Consider the following 25,396-nt stretch of genomic DNA (forward strand, 5'->3'; position numbering starts at 1 on the left):
ATATATTAATTGTTCCTATTAATATATATAATAATCCATTGCCTATCTTTATATCTCTATATCTATTAATACATACTATTCCTATAAACCTATATAATATATAGAATAGCATTTATATATATTTTTTTATATATTAATGCAACAACCATTATTATACCCAATCCCTTACCTGTCTGCCCGTAACCTTCTCTGCAGTGCCTCGTCACCCTTCCTTTTTCCCTCCTGTCTGCTGCTTCCCTCCTCGTTTGACCGCAGCCTCCCTTTATAGTTTGTGAGGGGTTGTGTCCCCACGGGCCCCCTTCCGCATGAAGGGGTGCGGAGGTAACCGTAGCCTAGGCTGCGGTTACCTACACACCACTTCGTGCGGAGGTACCCAGTCCGTTCGGGATACCTACGTCCCCCCCCTTTTAATATATAAAATATAAGTTTAATCGTATTTCATAACATATTTCCTTTTAATTTTTAATTGCATAATATATTATTTCTTTTTTAATATATTAAATATTAATTGCATTTCATACATTATTTCTTTTTAATATATTAAATATTAATTACATTTCAAAAGAATATAATTTCCTCTCTTTTTTTTATTTTAAATATATACATTTCTTTTAAATATATTCGATATTACATATCAAGATTATATTTAAATACCTTTCCATTTAACTATTTAAATAACTTTCCCTTTATTAAATAAATTAAATATATTTCCTTTAGATTATTTATTTCAATTTATTCCTTTACCATATCCTTAACCCTGCAGGTGATATCATGGGGGTTATCACACCTTCAAAATCTGAAATTGGAAGTTTTCATCCTTTTTATTTTCCTAAATAATCAGTAACTCTAAGAAAATAAGTGTCCATTGAACATGTGACAATGATATTGATGAGTGGCTAATGTTTGATATCAGTCCACCCATCCATGATGATGGAGCAACCATCCTATATCCAAGTTTTCCTCATTTCTTTCATCAACACACACACCTTAGAATGTTTTCTATCAAGGAAGTTGGTGCTTAGCTTATGTTCTCCAAGTGGAAAAAATGAGGGACCAACCACTATTACATATTTGTACATTTGCTTGAAATAGGGAGAATGTGCCACATGAAATGCTATGGCACAGACATAAAAAATATCAGCAATGGAAGACCTGGCCACCTCTCATGGTTGTGCATTAAACAATCCTGCAATGGTAGTAGTTATTTTCTCTCTCTTGGTAGAAGCAAAACCCTCTCCCTTGATTTTCAGCATCTATTGTTTCAGTAGATAATGACACACTAGGTTGCATAGTCTCCATTGAAATTCCTTTATTTTGTGCCTTACCCTCCATGTGCAATCTAGTTACCTTGGCCTTCTCAACTAGGGTTGTAGCCTCACAGCATTCTACCCTTAGTCTGCTTATGCACAAAGATGAGAAGAAACTCTCGTATATCTGCCCCTATGGTCTTTCTTGCACAAGTGACAGCCATACTAGTACTCCCCCTTGGATATTTGTCATCTTTGTCTATGCATGTTGCAAATTGTAAAAGAGATTTTTGGGGATTTAATAGGTCTTTTGCATAGGTTTTGAGGAATTTAGAAGGGCATTCCAATGGATTACTTGAACCCATAGTCCGTAAAGAACCCCCAATGGCAACCATACTTCAACTTCAATCTTTTCACTTTCTCTACTCCCATTGCTGCTCGATGTTTTTCTTTGTTAAAAATTTAAGGTATAGCCGCAAGTGCAAACATAAAACAAAAAATCCCTCCCTATGCATTTGGAACTTCTAAAAAAATCGAAAAAATATGTGAAGGAATTTGAACCAACGAATTATAGATGGTTTAGCTTATCTCAAATGATGTGGATTTGATGTTCTATTTCCTTTTTTCCATTATTCTTCTCTTTCCACTATTCTTCTCTTCTCACCACTGCTCTTCTTTCTCTTCACAAACTGGAAAATGTCAAAATGATTCTATTTTGTTTTTAGTTGTTTCGGGAGCTGTTTTAGTTTTAGGTTTATTTTGAAAGGGTGCGGGGGTCCTTGTGGGCTCTCCTACCCCCTTTTTTCTCCAAAATTGTGTTTATTAAAAGAAAGGCCTCAAAAAGTGTCTAGACCATAGAGGATGGATAGCTGTCATGTCTTACCCAAACATCCCCTAAAAAAAGGTCATCCCTTGGACATTTCTAAATTTTTCAAAAAAAAAGGGATGGGTGGGGACATTTCTTGCTCATCCTTGCAGCCCCAAAACATTCCCTATAGGGGATGGGGTGGGGATGTTTCCTACCTGTCCCTACATCCTCAAAATGTCCCCTAGAGGGACAGGGTCATTTTTTGTAGGGGACACATCCCCAAGGAGCAGAAGAATACATATTATTCCACAAATTAAAAATCTCTCTCAACTCAATTACAGTTTTGTAATTTTGAAAGAAATATTAGGCATGTTCAAAAATCATGTGAACACAACACAAGCAGGAGTTAATCAATCTCATGCAAAGAACTCAAACATTTTATGTTTATAAACCTAAGTTGCTGATTTGGGTACGGGAATTGGAATTCGATACAAGGTTTCAACAATTTTTTCCTGGGGTACGGGTACGGATATGTGTGTGTGTGTGTGTTTTCAAAGTTATAAATTATAAGAACAATGATACTCACAAATCCATAATTGTCAATAAATAGAATATTCCAATACCTCGTAATATCATATTCATAATTTGCAAAAATGATAATACTCAAGTCTCAAAATGGCATTACATAATGAAAATTCAAATTACAATTGATATGTAATATTCATATTTCCTCATCAGAAGCATCAAGGTGAACACTCGGTTTAACTTCATTTGAACCACAATCCATTGGATTGCCACTCCCACTAGCTGTGTCAAGTGTAGAAGTTGCCTCATCTATAGAGACTTGGGCAAGTTGTACAACTCGAGCATCTAAATCAGCACACTCAAGGGCTAGATCCCAATTCTTTGTCACACCCTCATTGTATTCAGGTTTCTTATGTGACAAGAGTCTAAGGTTGGAGTGTTTGCAAACCAAATCCTCTACTTTTCTTGCACCCAAACGGTTGCGCTTGGCTGAGTGGATGGAGTATGTACTCCAATAACACTCAGCTAAAGAATTTGCAACCTGTTGAGTTTGCATACAACATTCAATATATGATTTAATAATTCAAGAATCAAAACTTAAAATTTAAAACATAAATTATAAAATAAAAATAATTTAATATAATATATAAGTTATAACATCAAATGAAAAACGATAAAAATAAAAAATAAAAAGACTCATACTTGGAGAGAATTTTAATTGCAAGAGGCTGCAAGAAAATGGAGCCTTGACCATGTAGATACCACCACTCATTAACCCTTATCCTATATGGTATATTTTACTGTTGGTATGGTCAGGTGTCAAAATCAAATGAAAAGTAAGGCACATGTGCTTGTGGGCCTTAAATCTTAACACCCATGACATACAATGAATTTGTATTCATAATAATATATTACTTATTAGGCACATTAGTGAAGAAAAAATATTGTATTTACTTTTGGATTAACATTATGGATAAAATTATTTAAAAAAACAGCCATCAACATATGTTAAGGGTAAAGCAGGAAATTGTGTGAAGCATTTGTAGTTTTCTGATATGTAAAATTCAACTTATCTTTTAAGTGCCTTTCCAATTATAATTTAGTATTCTCTGACATTTATAAATTCGGTGCATTCTATATGTTACAGGGTGTGAAAGTTGTTTTCAAAGTAGGGTTGGCACTACTGAAGTATTGTCAAGATGATTTGGTGGGTACCATATAAATCTCAAAACCTTTCTATTTTCTTAATGGATGATTTCTTTGTCATTGGAGAACTGGCATATGCGTTTGATCTTAAAATGGTCCATTAAATGCACAGGTGAAATTGCCTTTCGAGAAACTAGTACATGCTTTGCGCAACTTCCCAGAGGATGCTTTGAATCCTGACACGCTATTACCACTGGCATATTCAATCAAGGTTTTATCTACTCCTTGTGTTTGACAATTTACTTTTGCGTTGCTAATATTCAACATGCTAGCACAGTTCTTTTTCCCCTCAATCTTCAACTTGTAGACTCATCCCTCTGTGTGTTTTTGTGTTCTTCTGCTTGATATCTTTACTAAATCACAAAGAAAATCAACTATTTGTAGTTCGTATGATGTTTTTATTATTCAGAATAAAGCCAAATATTCCCTTGCCTACGACATTAAGAAAATTTTATCTGAATAATAGTGTCTTGTTAGTCTCTCTCTATCTGTGTATGCAAAATATTGGTTCAGAAAGATATACCCCAGTGATTTCAATTTTCTACACTTTAAAGGAACGTGCCTTATAATATTATATTATATGCCTTGACTATTGAGTTCTGCTTACAACCTTTGGACAGTACATGGTTGCATTATTAAATTAAGCTCTATTCATCCACTTGTCCTTCCTGCATTATGACTATTAAAATAGTTGCCATTTATTCTAGAGCTATTGTTGGATTGCATGATACCCTCTCCTCTGAATGCTCAAAAGCAGTTTTGTTCCATCAATAACCAATTAACAATTATGTAGGGTTAAAATTTTTATACTTTTCCTGATATCACCAATAGATTCGTGCTAGCTATCAGCATGGTCTGTGCTGCCCGTCCCTGTTGTCTCCCCATATCCAAAAACGTTGCTTCTTAATGCCTGTCAGTATCCAATAATGTTGTTCCTTAATGCCTGCTACTCACTGGCAAGATCCATCAGGCTTAGGGATTTGCTAGTTTACTTGCATACTATATTTCTTTCTTTGAACTCAGTATTTCTTCTTGTATGCCCAAATTGGTAAATGTTTTAAGATAATTAAAAGCAAAGACGTAAATCAAGATCATATGAAACCCTTATACTTCACTATTGTATTTACTTTTAGAGAACCTTTATAAAACATCAAGTGCTCGTGCCATCCTTTAGTAGCAGGCTCTGAAATTATGACTTCCATAATTTAAAGCTAAATAATGATGTTTGTCTTCTTATTAATTATTTTCTTTATGTCAGGTCTCAAAAAGGCTGGAAGAACTTGCACCTGAGTATACACAAATGAATGATCGGCAGTTGCAGACTTCTAACTCTGGCAAAAAAGAACAGCGGCCTAAACAAAAGCAAAGCTCTTTGAGATGCTGAAGATTTCGCCATTGCATTCTGCTGCTTTCAAGAGTTTAGATGCTTTTTGTTTTTGCACGAGGTTGGAGTTGAAATTGTTTTCATGATGTGTTGGAACAGAAACATAATAATTTTTAGCAGTCCTTGCTTTTCTTGTTCTATTCAGCTACCTATCAACAAGTATAGGTGCATTCCTTTTATTTTGTGGAGTGTTGGGCCATGATGGACACTTTATGGCAATGAATTAAAGTGGTTATCCAAAATTTTACCACTGCATTCTTGTAATAAGTGGATTATTGTCGAAGGCATGGAAGTCCTTTCAGGCACAGAATCCAGTTGCCATTCAAGAACTTCCCATCAATTATTTCAAAATTGTGTTTGGTACATAAATAATAAAACTGTGCAAATGAGCAAGTCTTTTGCTCGTCACGACTCATCCCTTCCTACTAATTGAAACTATCAGCAAAATGAAAAATCAAATGTCATTTGTGTTGGGAGTTATGTACTTTGACATTGCATAAAGTGGCTTTCTTGATAGATATGTGCTTAGTGTTACTGTACATTTTTAAAATCAAATATAGAACAAGAATAATCATGAAGACATACCAAAACTTCATCTGCAACTCTATTGTAATAGACTTTTATGTCGTCCATGTAAAATAGGCCTAAACCATGTAACGATGAAGGTGCTATGCGATATATCCTATTGTTAACACAAAAATCAATGTTTATTGGAGGAAGTTCCTTGGGTACCCATTGTTTCTATAGATGTTTGTACCTCAAGGGCACTTCAATGTCGCCTTTGGTCTCATCATCATAAGAACATGACCCCCCTTGAGCAAGGAAAAATTTCATGCGTTTATTGAATTTTCTTCTAATCTTTTGACCTCTAGTTGATCTCCCTATTGTAGACCTACTACGTGTCTCACTTTCGTTTTCTATTCCTGCATTTCCCTCACTCGAAGAAGACACATCTGACAAATACCTATTTGGTGGTACCTTCATTCCATCAAATGAGAGAGTTAGTTGGTAATGAGAGAGATATTTTTCAAATGAGGGTAATGTTGATGAAGAAGTCGGCCCTAAAGTTGATGTTGAGATTAAAATTTAAATAATTCCAACTAGGGCCTCAAGTGTTGATAATTGTATTAGATTTGCTGTTAATGTCGAGGTTTGAAAAACTGAGGAAGTTTGTTTTCCAAGTAATTTTTTAAAAATAAATTGTTTCTATAGGGTGTATTGACTTATACCTGTCGATCCATGAGATTGTACAGGATCCTCATCAAAGGGGTTCAAGTTCCTGCACATGTAATTCAATTATCTTATGTTAGCTAAAAGTTACATAGTACACAACATGAACAACATGAACTTTGTAGACAAAAAGAGTATTAAATAAAAAAAATATGTTGTCATCATAATCATTGTAAAAATTTTAATTCCTTACCTTTACTTTATGTAGACTATGCAGGATCTTCAACTAAAGGGTTGACGATGTCTGTAGTCAATGACCTGTTCCCACCAAGGGTGACAACATCACACAAAATATATACATGAAATCAACACCATCAATTGAGCATCATAAGCATTACACTTGTAAGTTGATAAACAATAAATACATATGTATCATAAGCATCACATATGTATCATCATATATTTAATTGAGCATCATAAGCATCACATATGTGTCATCATAAATATGTAATCTATCACATATGTATCATAAATCATCATCCATCACATAGGTAATAAATAATCCTCATTTTATAAATAAACACAAAGTTCAAAAAATGTCACATGTAATCCAAAAAATGTCACATGTATCATCATAAACATGTAATCCATCACATATGTATTTTAAATCAACATCCATAACATAGCTAATAAACAATCCAAATTCTATAAATAAACACAGTTTAAAAAATGTCACATAAATAGTCACTCTCCCTATCTCCATCTCCTCGGGGTGGCATAGTTCTACTATCAGGACCTTGTAGAGGCGGAACATAAATTAAAAACATTAAAAGGTGCATCATGAATTAATTATGTAATGGCATTATAATTCAAAACACAATGAATTAATTATGTAACCATATAAGTCAAATAAATTTTTATCAACAAATAAATATTAAATAGATAATATACTAATCGTATACCTCATGCATTTCATTCATGTCACTGATCTTTTTCTTCATCCAACTCATCATCATGACCATCATCGCCATCATCATCATCATCATCATCATCACCACCACCACCATCACCACCATCATCGTCTTCATCATCGTCATCACCATCACCATCGCCATTGCCATCACCACCACCACCATCACCATCACCATCACCATCATCATCATCATCATCATCCTCATCGAGTAACTGTCGATCATGATCATCATCTACATCATCTTCTACTTCTTCGGTATCTTCTTCTTCCATCACATTATACTTTATCGGCCTTCCTCTTGGATCATGTCTAACAACAAATGACCAACCCGGTTTATGTGGAACCTCTGAGTAAAATACCTGCTCACATTGGCTTGGAAGAACATAGGGCTCATCCCCAACTGGTTCAAACGACCTTGTATTAACCATTGTAAAACCATTATCATGTTCAATAACAGTTCTATCAGGATAATTTTTAATCAATCGTAGCCTATACCATTTGACAACAAACAAAACTAATTTGAAGGAATTAAAGTCACACTCAAGTATATCATCCAAAATGTCATAGTATCAATTTTGAAACTCTTGAGGATGTATGTCGTTTCTCGATGAAATGTTTGTCACCTCAAAGACTGCAGTTATCCTAGAATCATGAGTTTTCTTCATGTCATCCAACTTTTTGATGCGAAATTTATGACCATTGCAGCACATAGCGTTGTGGTGTTTGACCTGCAATATGTCAAACATGTAAAAATTATTGCATCATGAGTTGATAAACATATGGGTGATTAATAAATTTATACGTACATGTTTATCTCTTAAATCATATGCTCAATCAATTTCCCTTTGCGTAACATTGGAATCTTCATTACGATGAGCTTCTTTAACCAATGAAGCCACACCTTCCCATGTTAATGTGCAACTAGAATGTTGACAACATTCAATCCATACCGTCATCCAATCAAGATTGTTTGCAATATACAAATGTAGTGCATCCCACTCTCGACCAACTATATAAAAAATAAATAGACGTCTTACAACGGATTTATTTTGAAGATTAAGAATTAATTAAATACAATAACATCTTATAATTACCTCTCACTTTCCTCAATCTACCTTTCCCCGTCAAGTACTCCCCTTCAAATTTGTTAATGGGGTTGGGATCCCAAATGCGATCCACATAGATCTTTGTTGTAAACTTAGGAAGATATTCATAAATGTACACCATAGTCTGGTATACCATATATCCCTCCACCATAGAACCCTCAGGATATGCTCTTTGTCGAACCAAAGTCTTCAAAACTTTCAAGTACCTCTCAACCATCCACATTGACCTAGTGTGTACAGGTCCACACAATTCAATCTCCTCAACTTGGTGTATGAGGTAGTGTTCTTGTGCATTGAAAAAAGATGAAGGTATACACTTTTGCATTTCACACATTAGATGAGGAATTTTTCTATTCTAATATTTTATATCTTCTTTATGGATTTCTTTACATGACAACCACCTACACGATATTCAAGACGCAAAAATATATATTACATAACAAGTAAAACAAATCGCAAATATAATATCTATACAATGAATTGAATAAATATCACTACTTACCTCATGTATTTTCCAAGATCATATATGACTTGCTTGACATTATTGTTGAAGTGGTCTGGGAGAGATAGAGGTAGAACGTACTGCAACAATTATAAAATTATCTTTTCATTTTTTTCTAACATAATACAATGAAAAGTACATGTGCAGTATACAAATATATAGTAAATACATAAGAACATGAATTACCTTAATGAAGGTATGTCAATCATGCATTTTCATCCCTCGCCCAAATTCACTTTTCTTTGATATGAGATTGTTTATGTTTGCAGCAAATCCTGTGGGAAATCAAATTTTTCATATGACTTCTTTTATAACATTGTTTTGCTGGTTCGTTAATAACTAAGGAAGGTCACTTATATTAATCTGGTCTCCATGGCTATTTGATTGAATGACATTTTTTATTGCATGATTGGATTCTTGAATGTCACTACAAATTTTAACAATTTTTTCTTTATCGCGCCTTCCATCCAATATTTTTCATAATCTCTCTGTTATATTCTTTCCAATATACATAGTATCAAATAAATGCACATTTTGTACCTGCTCGTAGTAGGGCAGCCTACTAAATTGTCAGGGATAACTTTTTAGTCCCTTAGGAAGGTGGTCATTAATGCCTTGACGACCTTCATGATCATCAATCACATCATCAGTAAACAAAACACAATAGAAAAGATGTTTTATGACATAAACCATTAGATGGAATGGCATTACCTTGACGATTAATTCTATTATATTCCAACTTCCACAGGTGAGGTGTCATTCTTCGTGGCTTTGATGTATTTTCTTCTTTCCCATTGAAAAGATGTTTTTCTGTATTTCGATACTTATGATTTTTGTGGATAAAGTGCCTATACTCATCAAACACCTTCTTTCTTAAACTTTTTGAATGACAAGATTTCATCTTTGGACCACAAATTGGACATGCAAATTTTCCCTTTGTTTGAATACCTACAAGATAATGTATAATTGGATTAAATATGTTAATTTTTTTAGTTATAATTATCATGTGCAACTTGAACACTATAGCATACCACAAAAATGTGTTAGCCTTGGGGCATCGTGTATTGTCCATACAAGCATCGTATGGAATTGAAATTGTCTTTGTCCTATTGGTCTAGAGACATCATACATAGTGACACCATTCCATAACTCCAACAACTCATCGATAAGAGGCTCAATATATACATTCATATCTTTAACTTGGTACTTACCTAATCGAATGAACAAAAACATTACATAATTATTATGACCATTTTACTGCAATATTTATAATTTAATGTAGATGACTATTAAATTATAAAATACTTGGAACAATCATTGGCAACATTATGTGCTCCCTCTTTATTGACATCCATGGAGGAATGTTATTGTTGATAACAAAAACAAGCCACACTGAGTAAACAGATCTCAACTCTTCAAATGGATTGACACCGTCCGCTACCAATGAAAGCTTGAGATTACGAGGTTCTTCTTTAAAGTGTGGCCACTTTTTCTCTATGTCCATAAATGTTGAACCATCCGCAAGCAGTCGAATAATGTCATCTCGACTTCTATTGTGTGCATGGTAATCCATAAATTGTGCCAAGCTAGTGCACTTGAATAATCGTTGCATACGTGGAATAATGGGAATATAACGAAGAACCTTGCGAGATACCTTTTTTATTATTTGATCTATTTGATATCTACTGATATGACATTCAGGGCATTCAGTTCGAAATTCATTTTGTTTTTGATATATAATATGATCATTGAGACAAGCATCTATTGCTTGATACTCCTTTAAATTATGAACTAGTTATATAGAAGTTGAAATGTTAGTTATGAAATCACGTTTCAGTATAATAGACCAAATTAAATTACTTGAACATAGAAATTATGCAAATTGAACCAAAACCATTTAACTCTTCTTTTTCATCTCAAAACATATCTAATGGCTTTGTGGTGATTTAGAGCGAGTGATATGCTAATGGCTTTGTGGTATGCAATCCTTGTATCATATCTTAAGTTGACTAATGTCTAATTGGGGTAATCCATGAGTGTCTAATGTGAATTCATTATCAATGTTGTGAAGTCATCGAGAGTATGGTGATAGTCATCCTTATAGGATCTTCTCAATACTGTCAAAATCAATCTAAAAGGAAAGTAACTATTCATTCCCATGCACATGCATACTTACATGACTAATGTTGCCCTTGTGTATCCTAAACATTGGAGAGACCTTATTTGACTTTCCTAATCAATGTGGTTGTTTTCCTAATATGAAATACTGAGTTCTACCCTTGCCTCTGCATCAAACTTCTCACATCATGTTTCTTCAACAAAACACACTATTTTGATCCCAATCTTCCTCAATACCCTCAATGGAGGGGCATGTATAATGGTTTCAACATACAAAGTCAATGATCATAGAGTCCATTCTTCTAGACACCCTTGGATACATTAATTTGGCTTCTAGGCTTGGGAAAACTAATATGAATTGAGCCAACACCATGAGGATAGGGTCAAGTATCATGGAAACTAATCATAATATGTGAAGATGGGGTTCACACCTAAGTGTTGGCTCTCAACAATTCCACACTTCCAAAATTATCAGTCTCAAGACTTCTCCTATTGGGTCAACACTCATTGATGGCCACAAGGCCAAATCAATGTATCTAGGCTTCGAACTCCTTACTCTAGGCTTGGAGGACCCTACACAAGGTCTATGAACACTCACTTGGTATTACAATAGAAAGAGCCTTCCTCTAGAACCTTTTTAGCAATGCACACATCATTGGTAATCATTGTTATGATGGATGGTCTATTAGGACAGTAAATTAAATGCTTATTCTTTTTCCACCCTTTCAAACTACAACAAGGTATTTGACTTGGCAGGGTCCCCACACATCACTTCAACACCAAACATTAGGCAATTCAGCCTTTTGCCTTCTCAATGCATTTTTTTTTTGTCTTTCACGGGTTTTCTCAGTCTGATACATAGGGATATCAGACCTTTCATGGCATCATCACACACGCAAACTTCCCCACATGTCCCTGTAAGTCTAATAAATTAAATACATTTCACCTAGCACTATCTGGTACAGATTCTTGTGTCCTATCCATATAGGATGTTTGCACACCACACTATCATCCTTGACTCATGTGTATGATGCAGAGGTAGGGGCATGTATAATGGTTTCAACATACAAAGTCAATGATCATACAGTCCATTCTTCTAGACACCCTTGGATACATTAATTGGCTTCTAGGCTTGGGAAAAATAATATGAATTGAGCCAACACCATGAGGATAGGGTCAAGTATCATGGAAAATGATCATAATTTGTGAAGACAGGGTTAACACTCATTGATGGTCATTTTGCAACTCACCTTGAGTCTACATGAGTTGCAGAAGCTTGTGATAAGTATGGATGATTGTCTCCTTCCAATATGTAGTCCTTTCATATTTTAGGTGCCTACACACTATGTTGTTAAGTATTGATGTAGCCTTAAGATATCTCATGACTCCATTACATGTCCACACTTGGGTTTACAAACACAACTCTGTGAAAACAAAAACAATATCACTAGTAAATCTATGACCGTGACAATTAATACCCTTAGGACAGTCATAGAAATTTAATCTATTTCATTTGGTTTTGATCCAAAAAACCCTTTCAAAGGTTGCATAGGTTCCCCTCACCCCTCTCTCTCACTAATTCATTTGGACTAGATTTCCGACTGAGGTTTCCGACGAAGAAGGTATATTGTGGCCAACTTTTTTTTTTTGAAAAAATACCCACATTCGTCGTAATTCCAACGGAAATTTCCCATTTGGTTTCAACGAAGAAGGAATTAGCAATGAGAATTTTCTTTTTTTCAAAAAAGTGCTCGAGTTCGTCGTGATTCCGAAGACAACGACCATTACTTAAAAAAGAAGAAGAGGGGAATTCATTTGTGCATTGCAATCCTACGTAGGCGTTCGTGTCAACTTCAACCCCCAAGAACATCAAACCCGCGTCGAAGGCATTTGTGGCATTGCTTGCAATCCCGTGCAGGAGATAGATTCAAATTACCCTAGTTTTTAATTTCATGTTGCAAAAAATATACATGTGGTGGTTAATTGCCCTAGTTTAATCTCGTAAAACCATAGAACTGTGATTGAGGAGTGAGCGTTCAATTTTGTAGCAGCAATCCCTTCCTCCCGTATACGGGCATGTTGATTGTTCACATGAGATCACATCTCTTTGTGGCATCGTATCAAACAATTCACGAGCCTTGTCCATGTTTCCACATTTTGCATTCATGTCAAGCAGGGCATTTGCAAGTACAACACCTAACAAAATTCCTCTATCCGTTATGCTTTGATGGATGTCCATACCCTGTTCCAAAGCTCCCATTTTTGCACAGGCAGGGAGGATGCTAGCAAAGGTTGTGGAATTTGGCTTTATGCCTTCCAATTTCATTTGCTTGAAAGTGTCTAAAGCCTTTTTGACAAATCCATTTTGTGCATATCCAACAATCGTTGCAGTCCACGAGACAACATTTCTTTCAGGTGCTCTATCAAACAGTTCACGTGCCTTGTCTATGCTTCCACATTTTGCATACATGTCTACCAAGACAGTTGCAACTACAACATTTGACAAAATTCCTCTATCCTTTATGCTTCAATGAATGTCCATACCCTGTTCCAAATCTCCCATTTTGGCACAGGCAGGGAGGATAGTAGCAATGGTCATGGAATTTGGCTTTACACCTGCCGATTGCATTTGCTTGAAAGTTTGTAAAGCCTTCTCAACAAATCCATTTTGTGCATATCCGACAATCATTGCAGTCCAGGAAACCACATTTCTTTGAGGCAATCTGTCAAATAGTTCCCGTGCCTTGTCTATGCTTCCACATTTTACATACATGCTAACAGAGCAGTTGCAACTACATCTGACAAAATTCCTCTATCTTTTATGCTTTGATGGATGTCCATACCCTGTTCCAAAGCTCCCATTTTGGCATAGGCTGGGAGTACGCTGGCAAACGTAACTAAAGAAATGCAATGATCAACTCCAAAGACATCAAACCACTACTAACAAAACCGAGAGTCTAAAATATGATAGGGAATAGTGTGAGTTGTCCTGAAATAAAATATTTTATTTTCAATTTCAACTAAAACATAATTACTCAGCCATTTAATGTTATTAATAAGTGTTTAATTTATGGAAGAGATAAATGGTTGGCCACAAGTACATGAGTTACTAAATGCACACAAATAAGTGAATTTGATATTCAAAACTATCTACAATGAATTCAATTCTTGTCCATTAGTCATTTATGTTTGCAATAAACATCTTTCTTTGTTTTTCTTAATCTTTATTCATAGTTATGTGCATATTTCACATTCTATAATTAGGATATCAATTGATATGGCTGAACACTAGCATGATGTTTGTGTTGTGGTATAGATGCATGGAAACATAATTATGGGATTGTTATATTATAGAGACCATAAATCTAGATATCGCATATTAGTTCTAGCTCTTCTTGGATTGAGTCTAAAATTGACATACAGTCATAAAGCCATTATTAGCAAATCTATCCATTTCTAGTAAAGACAATTGAGAAAGTCATTTTGATATTGAGAGTTTCTTATCTGTTTACCTATTGATCATTATTAAGCCATAATATTTAGGTCTATTTATCTCTCTTACAAAACCTCTGTAAGTGTTCCAGATTGTCCCTACTATTCACTCTTCAATGAAATAGTGGAGTTCTAAAGATTTATTGCACAAGATGGTGTTGAACGTATCAACAAGGCTAGCATGGAAGGCATGTTCAATCTTCCACTTGTACAACTTACAACAAATGATTTGTTGATAGAAGAAATTCTTGAAATAGGGATACAATTGAAAGACAAGTAAGTACATACAAACCTCCTCAGTTGAAAGTAAAATCTGTGTATAAAAAGAGTACATTGAATCCCAATCCATAAACACAATAGAGATACCTATGGAGACTTAATTGGATGTAGCATGTCGCACCAAAGTTGTTAGAGTATGCTAAGTTAGTACATAATGTTTCGTAAAGTCACATTAGTATTTTACCCAGATCATTATCTACCAAAACTAACTATAGTAATCCTTTTGAGGATTCATTTCATGGTGCTAGATCTTCATTTAGTTCCACTTCTTGTTGGAGAAAAGAACAGTTATTTGTTGAGGTAGATGAATATCCCATCAACAAAGGACAAGACCCTTTCTAGAATATAACAAATTCTACTCCAACAAAAGATCATGGGGGTTTCACTACAGATATTGAATAAGAGATAGACTTCTACTGCTGCATTAAAAGCATTGGCATGTTCTTCATTTATTGATGTAAACTCTCTATGACGCCACCACAAACAACATAGGTGTAAAAAGTTGTTTGCAATGCATGGATTTTTAGGATTGTCCTTTGAGAAAACAAAATTAAAGTATGGAAGCAGGATCTGCCAGCTCCTGAGGGAATCTTGATGAAAAATAACTATAAAATATTTGGGCGAGCTTATATGCAAAAACTCATGCTTCCTGATGGGTTTATGTACATAAATAAGCAAGAATTAAGTGGTAAAGGGGCTTCTAGAAACAAGAGGGACAAAGAGGTAGTGGAAGTGAAAACTTCTGGTGTTGTGTCTGCTCCATCTCAGAAGGGGAATGGCGAAGGTGTTGTAAGAGGAGCTGAGAAGGGTGTTGGAAGAAGTGGGGGTGTTTACATTCCCCCATTTAAGCTGGCTCAAATGATGAAAGATGTGGAAGACAAGAGCAGTGTGGAATACTAGCGCATGACATGGGATGCCCTTCGGAAGAGTATCAATGGGTTAGTAAACAAGGTAAATGCATCTAACATCAAGAACATCATTCCAGAGTTGTTTGCAAAGAATCTCATCCATGGGAGGGGTCTATTTTGTATGTCTTGTATGAAATCCCAAATGGCATCCCCTAGATTTACAGATGTTTTTTCTACATTGGTTGCTGTGGTAAATACAAAATTTCCTGAAGTTGGCAATCTGCTTTTGCAAAGAATTATTTTGCAGCTTAAGAGGGCATACAAACGCAATGACAAGCACATGTTGATAGCAACAACCAAATTCATAGCTCATTTAGTGAATCAACAAGTTGCACATGAGATCATTGCCTTGGAACTTCTCACCCTTTTACTAGAGATCCCCACAGATGACAGTGTAGAGGTTGTTGTTGGGTTCATGAAAGAATGTGGTTCTTTGTTGCAAGACCTTTCACCCAAAGGTCTCTATGGGATTTTTGAAAGATTTAGAGGTATTCTCCATGGGGGGGAAATTGACAAACGAGTACAGTTTTTAATTGAAGGCCTTTTTGCAATTCGCAAAGCTAAGTTCGAGGGTCATCTAGCTGTGCGTCTAGACCAGTTAACACATGAAGTTTTCCTATAAGTTGAACTTGATCAAGAAGCTAGTTTGGATGTTTTCAAGCTAGATCCTGATTTCTTAGAGCATGAGGCAACCTATGAAAAACTGAAGAAAGATATCCTTGGAGATGCTTCTTCAAATGAAGCGGAAGGGGAGAATGATGATGATGATGATGATGATGATGATGATGATGATGATGATGATGATGAGGAAGGTGAGGAAGCACTGAGAATACAGGATGAGACAAAGACAAACTTGGTCAATTTAAGATGTATAATTTATTTGACAATCATGTCAAGTGTTGATTTTGAGGAAGCTGGTCATAAGCTACTAAAGATCAAGCTTGAACCTGGTCAAGAGAGAACATACCTTTGTTATTATAGTCTTCTTGGGCAAAGATTATGTATGATCAATAAAATTTATGAGGAATTTTTTGATGTGTTTTGTACAACAGTATTCTATGATACACAGACTAGAAACAAATAAACTGCGTAATGTTGCAAAGTTTTTTGCCCACTTACTTAGCACAAGTGCTCTTCCATGGCATTGTCTTGCTTATATACGTCTGACAGAGGAAGATACTACTTCCTCTTCCCGTATTTTTATGAAGATTCTCTTGTAGGAGCTGGTAGAGCAGCTTGGTATATTGTTTCTTAATGAAAGGTTGAATGATCCAACAGTGCAAGAGTCTTTTGATTCAATTTCTCCAAAGGACAATCCCAAAAATTTACAGTTTTCTATCAATTTCTTTACTTCTATTGGTCTTGATGGTATCACTAAGAGTTTACCTGAGTATTTGAAGAATATGCCAAGGCTTGTAATGCAACAACAAAAGTCTATTCCTGAGTCAGATGAATCTACCTCTAATGACGATTCTTCTAGTTCATCAGGCTCATCAAATTCTGATACATCAGACTCAGATTCTGAGAGTGAAACTGACAGTGAGAGTAGTAAGGAGTCACCAAGAAAGATATAAAATTCAAAGCATGACAATGAGTATGAAAAAACAAGAAGAAAGAAAAGGGCGAGGGCATCTAACTTGGAGGATGGAAGTGACAGTGAAAAAATCAGAAGGAAAAAGAAAAGGAATAAAAAATCTTTCTAGTCAGTTATTCAAGGATCCAATAAACATCGTTTTCCTGGACTGTGACAAACAAAACAATCACTCCCAAGTGTTTGGTTTTATAACAGATGATTATAAGATGCTACAATGTTGTCTTATGTATTTTAATAGCCATGGGTTTTAGAGTTCTGTACTTGATAGGTAATGGATAAACAGTGTTAGGAGGAGAAAATATTGAAGGCCAAGTGCAGATTGTGATAATACTAGATCAATGAATCCTGTTATTTATTGAGTATTTCTTGTTTTCCATGTTGTGTGATGTACCATAAGCAAACTAGAAATCTAAATTCAATAAGATTCTTTGTTCAATGATGATAATTTCTATTTTTTTGCCTGTGAAGAAAGACCATGTCAGACAATATCAACGAACAACAAAATAAGGAGACAATTGCTAGATTGTGGTCTAACTTGAAAAGAAAAGGTGATGGAAAATGTTATTGTCCATGCAAAATTTGTAAGGGGTTAAAGACTAGAAGACTTCTAATCAAAACAACGAAGAAACATTTTACGTTGCATGGTCACATTGAAGGTGGACATGATTATCATCCATTGGTAAGTTTTTCATTATATCGTTTTGACAATTTATATACATAATAAATCACGTGATGATGAGATCATGATCGCGGTTTATTTATGTTTATCAATTTTATATAGGTCGAGCACCCCAGAGCACATGGTATGGATCAACACAACCCTGAGAATATGGTTTTCGAAGTGGATGAACATGGAGGTGTGAATATCGAAGCTGAAGATAATGATCCCATGGAAGATGACGATCATGAGCCAGAAAACACAATTGAAGATAATGATACAAATACATTGATCCATGACTCATTTAGTACTCGCACAGCTGATCATGATGGTGAAGATGACCTTGATGTTGTTCATGATGTCCCTCTACTTGAGAAGGCATCTGAGGCCCTTTACGAAGGCTCGCAGACAAATCTTCTCTCCGTTGTATTGTTGTTGGTGAACTTGAAGGTTATGAATGATTTATCCAACATAACAATGTCACGTATGTTAAGGTATGTCATATATGTCATAATAAACTATGAATCATGTTGTACCATTAATATTCTTTATTATAACAAATTATATTTTTTGTTGTAGATTGATAGGTGAGTTTTTGTTACCACCATCAAATATTCTACCTCGCTCATACCGAGAATTATCTACCGTTATGAAAGATATTGGAATGGAGTATCAAGCAATAGATGCTTGTCCCAATGATCATATTATATATCACAAACAACATGAATTTTGAACTAAATGCCCTGAATGTCATATCAATAGATATCGAACAGATCAAATAACAAAAAGGGTTCCTCGCAAGGTTCTTCGCTATATTCCCATTATTCCACGTATGCAACGATTATTCAAGTGCACTAGCTTGGTACAATTTATGGATTACCATGCACGCAATAGAAGTCAAGATGAAATTATTCAAATGCCTATGGATGGTTCAACATAGATGGACATAAAGGAAAAGTGGCCACACTTTAAAGAAGAACCTCGTAATCTCAAGCTTTCATTGGCAGTGGATGGTGTCAATCCATTTGGAGAGATGAGACCTGTTTACTCAGTGTGGCCTGTTTTTGTTATCAACAATAACATTCCTCCATGGATGTCAATAAAGAGGGAGCACATAATGTTGGCAATGATTGTTCCAGGTATTTTATCATTTAAATATAGTTGTCTAAATTTAATTATAAATATTGCAGTAAAATGGTCATAATAATTATGTAATGTTTTTGTTCATTCGATTAGGTAAGTACCAAGTTAAAGATATGAATGTATATATCGAGCCTCTTATCGACAAGTTGTTGGAGTTATGGAATGGTGTCACTATGTATGACATCTCTAGACCAATAGGACAAAGATAATTTCAATTCCATGTGACGCTTCTATGGACAATACACGATGCCCCAAGGCTAACACATTTTTGTGGTATGTTATAGTGTTTAAGTTGTGCATGAACATTATAATTCAACAAATTATCATATTTAATCCAATTATATATTATCTTGTAGGTCTTCAAACAAAGGGAAAATTTGCATGTCCTGTTTGTGGTCCAAAGATGAAATCTCGTCATTCAAAAAGTTTAGGAAAGCAGGTGTTTGATGAGTATAGGCACTTTCTCCACAAAAATCATAAGTATCGAAATACTGAAAAACATCTTTTCAATGGGAAAGAAGAGAATACATCAAAGCCACGAAGAATGACACCTCACCTGTGGAAGTTGGAATATAATAGAATTAATCGTCAAGGTAATGTCATTCCATCTATTGGTTTGTCATAAAACATCTTTTCTCTTTTGTTTTGTTTACTGATGATGTGATTGATGATCATGAAGGCCGTGAAGGCATAAATGACCACCTTCCTAAGGGACTAAAAAGTTATCCTTGACAATTTAGTAGGTTGCCCTACTACGAGCAGTTACAAATTGTTCATTTGTTTGATAGTATGCATATTGGAAAGAATATAACAGAGATAGAATGGAAAATATTGGATGGAAGGCGTGACAGAAAAAATTGTCAAAATATGTAGTGACATTCAGGATTCCAATCATGCAATGATAAATGTCATTCAATCAAATAGCCATGGAGACCAGATTAATATAAGTGAGCTTCCTTGGTTATTAACGGACCAGCAAAGCAATGCTATAAAAGAAGTCATACGAAAAAATTTGATTTCCCATGGGATTTGCTGCGAACATAAACAATCTAATATCAAAGAAAAGTGAATTTGGGCCAGGGATGAAAACACATGATTGGCATACCTTCATTAAGTTAATTCATGTTCTTGTGTTTTTAGTATGTATTTAAGTACCGCGCGTACGTGTACTTTTCATTATGTTAGAAAAAAATGAAAAGATAATTTTATAATTGTTGCAGTACGTTCTACCTCTATCTCTCCCAGACGACTTCGACAATAATGTCAAGAAAGTCATATATGATCTTGGAAAATACATGAGGTAAGTAGTGATATTTGTTTAGTTCGTTGTATAGATATTATATTTGCGATTTGTTTTACTTGTTATGTAATATATTTTTTTGCGTCTTCAATACCTTGTAGGTGGTTGTCATGTAAAGAAATCCACAAAGATGATATAATATATTGGAAGAGAAAAATTCCTCATTTAATGTGTGAAATGCAAAAGTGTCTACCTCCAGCTTTTTTCAATGCACAAGAACACTACCTCATACACCAAGTTGAGGAGATTGAATTATGTGGACCTATACACACTAGGTCAATGTGGATGGTTGAGAGGCACTTGAAATTTTTTAAGGCTTTGATTCGACAAACAGCACATCCTGAGGGTTCTATGGTGGAGGGATATATGGTATGCCAGACTATGGTGTACATTTCTGAATATCTTCCTAAGTTTGCAGCAAAGATCCACGTGGATCGCATTTGGGATCCCAACACCATTAACAAATTTGAAGGGGAGTACTTGACGGGGAAAGGTAGATTGAATTGTAGTTAATTAATTCTTAATCTTCAAAATAAATCAATTGTAAGATGTCTATTTATTTTTTGTACAGTTGGTCGAGAGTGGGATGCACTACATTTGTATATTGCAAACAACCTTGATTGTATGACGGTATGGATTGAACATTGTCAACATGCTGGACACACGTTAACATGGGAAGGTGTGGCTTCATTGGTTAAAGAAGTACATCGTAATGGAGATTCCAATGTTACGCAAAGGGAAATTGATTTAGCATATGGTTTAAGAGATAAATAGGTACGTATAAATTTATTAATCACCCATATGTTTATCAACTCACAATGCAATAAATTTTACATGTTTGACATATCGCAAGTCAAACACCACAATGCTATGTGTTGCAGTGGTCATAAATTTCGCAAAAAAAAGTTGGATGACACGAAGAAAACTTGTGATTCTGGCATTACTGCAGTCTTTGAGGTGACAAATATTTCATCAAGAAATGACATTCATCCTCAACAGTCTCAAAATCGATACTATGGCATTTTGGATGATATACTTGAGTGTGACTTTAATTCCTTCAAATTAGTTTTGTTCGTTGTCAAATGGTACAGACTATGATTGAATAAAAATGATCCTGATAGAACTGTTATTGAACATGATAATAGTTTTATAATGCTAAAACAAGGTCATTTGAACCATTTTTTATTTACATAATGACATCAAGCTGCTAAAGCAGCTAATTTAGCAGCATCAGCTGTTTGATGTTTTGTACCAACTATCATAAATTGTTTTCCTCTTTTTGCTCCATCAAACACAAAATCACAGGCTTCTGATAAAAAACGAGCGGTGTAAGTTAAATTTATAATATGATTATCTTTACGTTCTTTAAAAATGTAAGGTGCCATTTTAGGATTCCATTTTCTGGTCTCATGACCAAAATGAACTCCTACTTTTACCATCTCTTTCAAATTGATGTTCCAATTTTTTTTCGTCATTTTTGCTTTTCTTTTTTTACTATGTGTAATATCTACATTCCAATGGAATGGGTTAGATTTCTTGCCGTAGCATACTTGGTACAAGTATTCATTTCATTTTTTAAATGAAATCTAACAATTTGCTTTGCTTGTTTTGATTTTTTATTTTTTATTTTTACTAGTTTCTTTTTTATTTTTACTAGCTTCTTTTTTATTTTTACTAGTTTCTTTTTTATTTTTACTAGCTTCTTTTTTATTTTTACTAGCTTCTTTTTTATTTTTTATTTTTTCTTTAAGAGATAAAATCGAGACTTGATATTGATGCTCAAAAAAAAAATCTTCGACTTTATTGATAAATAGACTTTTTTTACTTGTTCTCGAATTCATTTTGCTTTGTTTTACCAAACGGTTGAATCCAGTATCGACAGGTATCATTCCCCTGAGAATAACATTTTCCTTCAAGCCCTTCAACCAATCAATGCGACCTTGAAGAGCAGATTTAGCTAGGACCTGAGCAGTCTCCTGAAAACTCGCTTCTGACAGAAAACTTTGAGTATTCAGAGATGTGTTTGTCATTCCCAATAAAATGGTTTGATAGTTTATTCTTTTTTCTAGAGCGCGATCCATTCTTTGTACTCGTGATAATCCAACGAGTTCTTCGGGTAAAAAAAGACTACCTAGTCCATTTTCCCAATTTTTATTAATACAGTAAAAAAGTTGGATGCAAATAAAAAAAGAATTGAATTGTCAGGTCTCCTGGGTCATTTACATAGTATTGCTAATCGTTTCCCATACTCTCATTTCATGACTTATAAAAAAGTGTTACTAACTGAACGTTCAATTTCTAACAATGACTCGAATAATTTCCAATTAGCTAAATGCTATTTTATGGACGAAAAGAGGGAAATCTATAAATTTGATTCATGCAGGAATGTTATTTTCAATTTCTTCAATTTGAATTTGTACTTTTGCCTATCCAATTTTTTTGAAAAAACATTTCCAGTAGTCAGCCTTGGACAATTTTTTTCCGAAAGTATATGGATATCCGAAGATAAACAACTCCAAGGATCTGGTCAAATTGTAGTTGTTCATGAGGAATCTTTCGTCATTAGATTAGCTAAACCCTATTTGGGTACTCGAGGAGCAACTCTTAATAGTTATTATGGGAAAATTCTTTACCAAGGAGATACATTATTAACTCTGTTATACGAAAGATTAAAATCCGATGATATAATTCAAGGTCTTCCTAAAGTTAAACAATTGTCAGAAGTCCGCTCAAATACCTCAATATCAAAAAATCGAAAAAAAAGATTTCAAAAATTGAACAGTACCTAGCAATGTTTTTTGGAAACTTTTGGGGGTCATTCACCAGTGTTAGAATGACTATGGAGGATAGTCAAAACCAGTTAGTCGATGAAATTCAAAGGGTTTATCGATCCCAGGGGGTTCAAAATTCTGATAAACATATAGAAATTATTGTTCGCCAAATTACATCGAAAGTTTTAGTTGTAGATGTCGACAGGTCCGAAAATAAAAATTGGGAAAATGGACTAGGTAGTCTTTTTTTACCCGGAGAACTCGTTGGATTATCACGAGTACAAAGAATGGATCGCGCTCTAGAAAAAAGAATAAACTATCGAACCATTTTATTGGGAATGACAAACGCATCTCTGAATACTCAAAGTTTTCTGTCAGAAGCGAGTTTTCAGGAGACTGCTCAGGTCCTAGCTAAATCTGCTCTTCAAGGTTGCATTGATTGGTTGAAGGGCTTGAAGGAAAATGTTATTCTCAGGGGAATGATACCTGTCGGTACTGGATTCAACCGTTTGGTAAAATGGAGCAAAATGAATTCGAGAACGAGTAAAAAAAGTCTATTTATCAATAAAGTCGAAGATTTTTTTTTTGAGCATCAATATCAAGTCTCGATTTTATCTCTTAAACAAAAAAAATAAAATAAAAAAGAAGCTAGTAAAAATAAAAAAGAAGCTAGTAAAAATAAAAAAGAAACTAGTAAAAATAAAAAAGAAGCTAGTAAAAATAAAAAAGAAACTAGTAAAAATAAAAAATAAAAAATCAAAACGAGCAAAGCAAATTGTTAGATTTCATTTAAAAAATGAAATGAATACTTGTACCAAGTACGCTACGACAAGCAATCTAACCCATTCCATTGGAATGTAGATATTACACATAGTAAAAAAAGAAAAGCAAAAATGACGAAAAAAAATTGGAACATCAATTTGAAAGAGATGGTAAAAGTAGGAGTTCATTTTGGTCATGAGACCAGAAAATGGAATCCTAAAATGGTACCTTACATTTTTAAAGAACGTAAAGATAATCATATTATAAATTTAACTTACACCGCTCGTTTTTTATCAGAAGCCTGTGATTTTGTGTTTGATTGAGCAAAAAGAGGAAAACAATTTATGATAGTTGGTACAAAACATCAAACAGCTGATGCTGCTAAATTAGCTGCTTTAGCAGGTCGATGTCATTATGTAAATAAAAAATGGCTCGCGGGTATGTTAACTAATTGGTTTACTACAGAAGCAAGACTTGAAAAATTCACAAATTTAACGAAAAAAAAAAATACGGGAGGATTTGATGGATTTACGAAAAAAGAAGCAACAATACTCAAGAGAGAATTGAACAAATTGCAGGAAGATCTAGGGGGTATTATATACATGACAAAATTGCCCGATATTGTAATAATTCTCGATAAAAAAGGAGAATATACTGCTATTTGGGAATGTAGAACTTTGGGTATTCCAACAATTTGCTTAGTTGATACAGATTGTGACCCAGATCTCGTGGATATCCCAATCCCAGCCAATGATGATGGTAGAGGACCAATCCGCCTGATCCTAAATAAATTAATTTTAGCAATTTGCGCGGGTAGAGAATTGTACTATAAAAATTGAATTAAAAATAAAAAAAGAGAAGCTATAACTAAGTTGGCTACTATTCCCAAATCTTATAGAATAGATTAAGATAATCTATTTTGATAGAAATAAAGAAATCTTCTTAATCAATCAAATAATCATTCCATTATTTTATTTCGTAGCCTGACTGATGATAGTGTAAATAATTGAGGAATCGGTCATTGAACCAAAATCATTTCTTTTTGAAGTTCATCTTTCTATATAAAGGGTAATATGGATATTTTACAATTTCCTATTAACATGCTGAATTATTTCTACGAGATATCTGGTGTGGAAGTAGGTCAGCATTTTTATTGGCAAATAGGGGGGTTTCAAGTTCATGCACAGTCTCATGGATGGACAGGTATAACTAGTCAATACACTCTATAGAAACAGTTTATTTTTTTAAAATTACTTGGAAAACAAACTTCCTCAGTTTTCCAAACCTCGACATTAGCAGCAAATCTAATACAGTTATCAACACTTGAGGCCCCAGTTGGACTTATTCCAATTTTCATCCCAAAATCAACTTTAGGGCTGACTTCTTCATCAACATTACCCTCATTTGCAAAATTTCTCTCTCATTACCAATTAACTCTCTCATTTCATGG

At 34.5% G+C, this 25,396-nt stretch overlaps 1 protein-coding gene and 1 pseudogene across 4 annotated transcripts in view; both read left to right on the plus strand.

The window, feature by feature from the left end:
- Window positions 1-5,578, plus strand: part of LOC131051859 (uncharacterized) — a 101,681-nt gene extending 96,103 nt beyond the window's left edge. For all 4 annotated transcript variants that reach the window (XM_057986461.2, XM_057986464.2, XM_057986462.2 and 1 more), the window contains 3 exons: window positions 3,728-3,787; window positions 3,899-3,997; window positions 5,045-5,578. In XM_057986461.2, coding sequence (XP_057842444.1) covers window positions 3,728-3,787; window positions 3,899-3,997; window positions 5,045-5,170 — 285 coding nt within the window. In that variant the 3' untranslated portion in view covers window positions 5,171-5,578. The remainder of the gene's footprint in view (window positions 1-3,727; window positions 3,788-3,898; window positions 3,998-5,044) is intronic.
- Window positions 5,579-24,020: 18,442 nt separating this feature from the next.
- On the plus strand, window positions 24,021-24,785 carry LOC131051861 (small ribosomal subunit protein uS2c-like; annotated as a pseudogene).
- Window positions 24,786-25,396: the final 611 nt, after the last annotated feature.

The sequence above is a fragment of the Cryptomeria japonica genome, chromosome 3 (assembly GCF_030272615.1).
Source record: "Cryptomeria japonica chromosome 3, Sugi_1.0, whole genome shotgun sequence".
Lineage (NCBI taxonomy): Eukaryota > Viridiplantae > Streptophyta > Pinopsida > Cupressales > Cupressaceae > Cryptomeria > Cryptomeria japonica.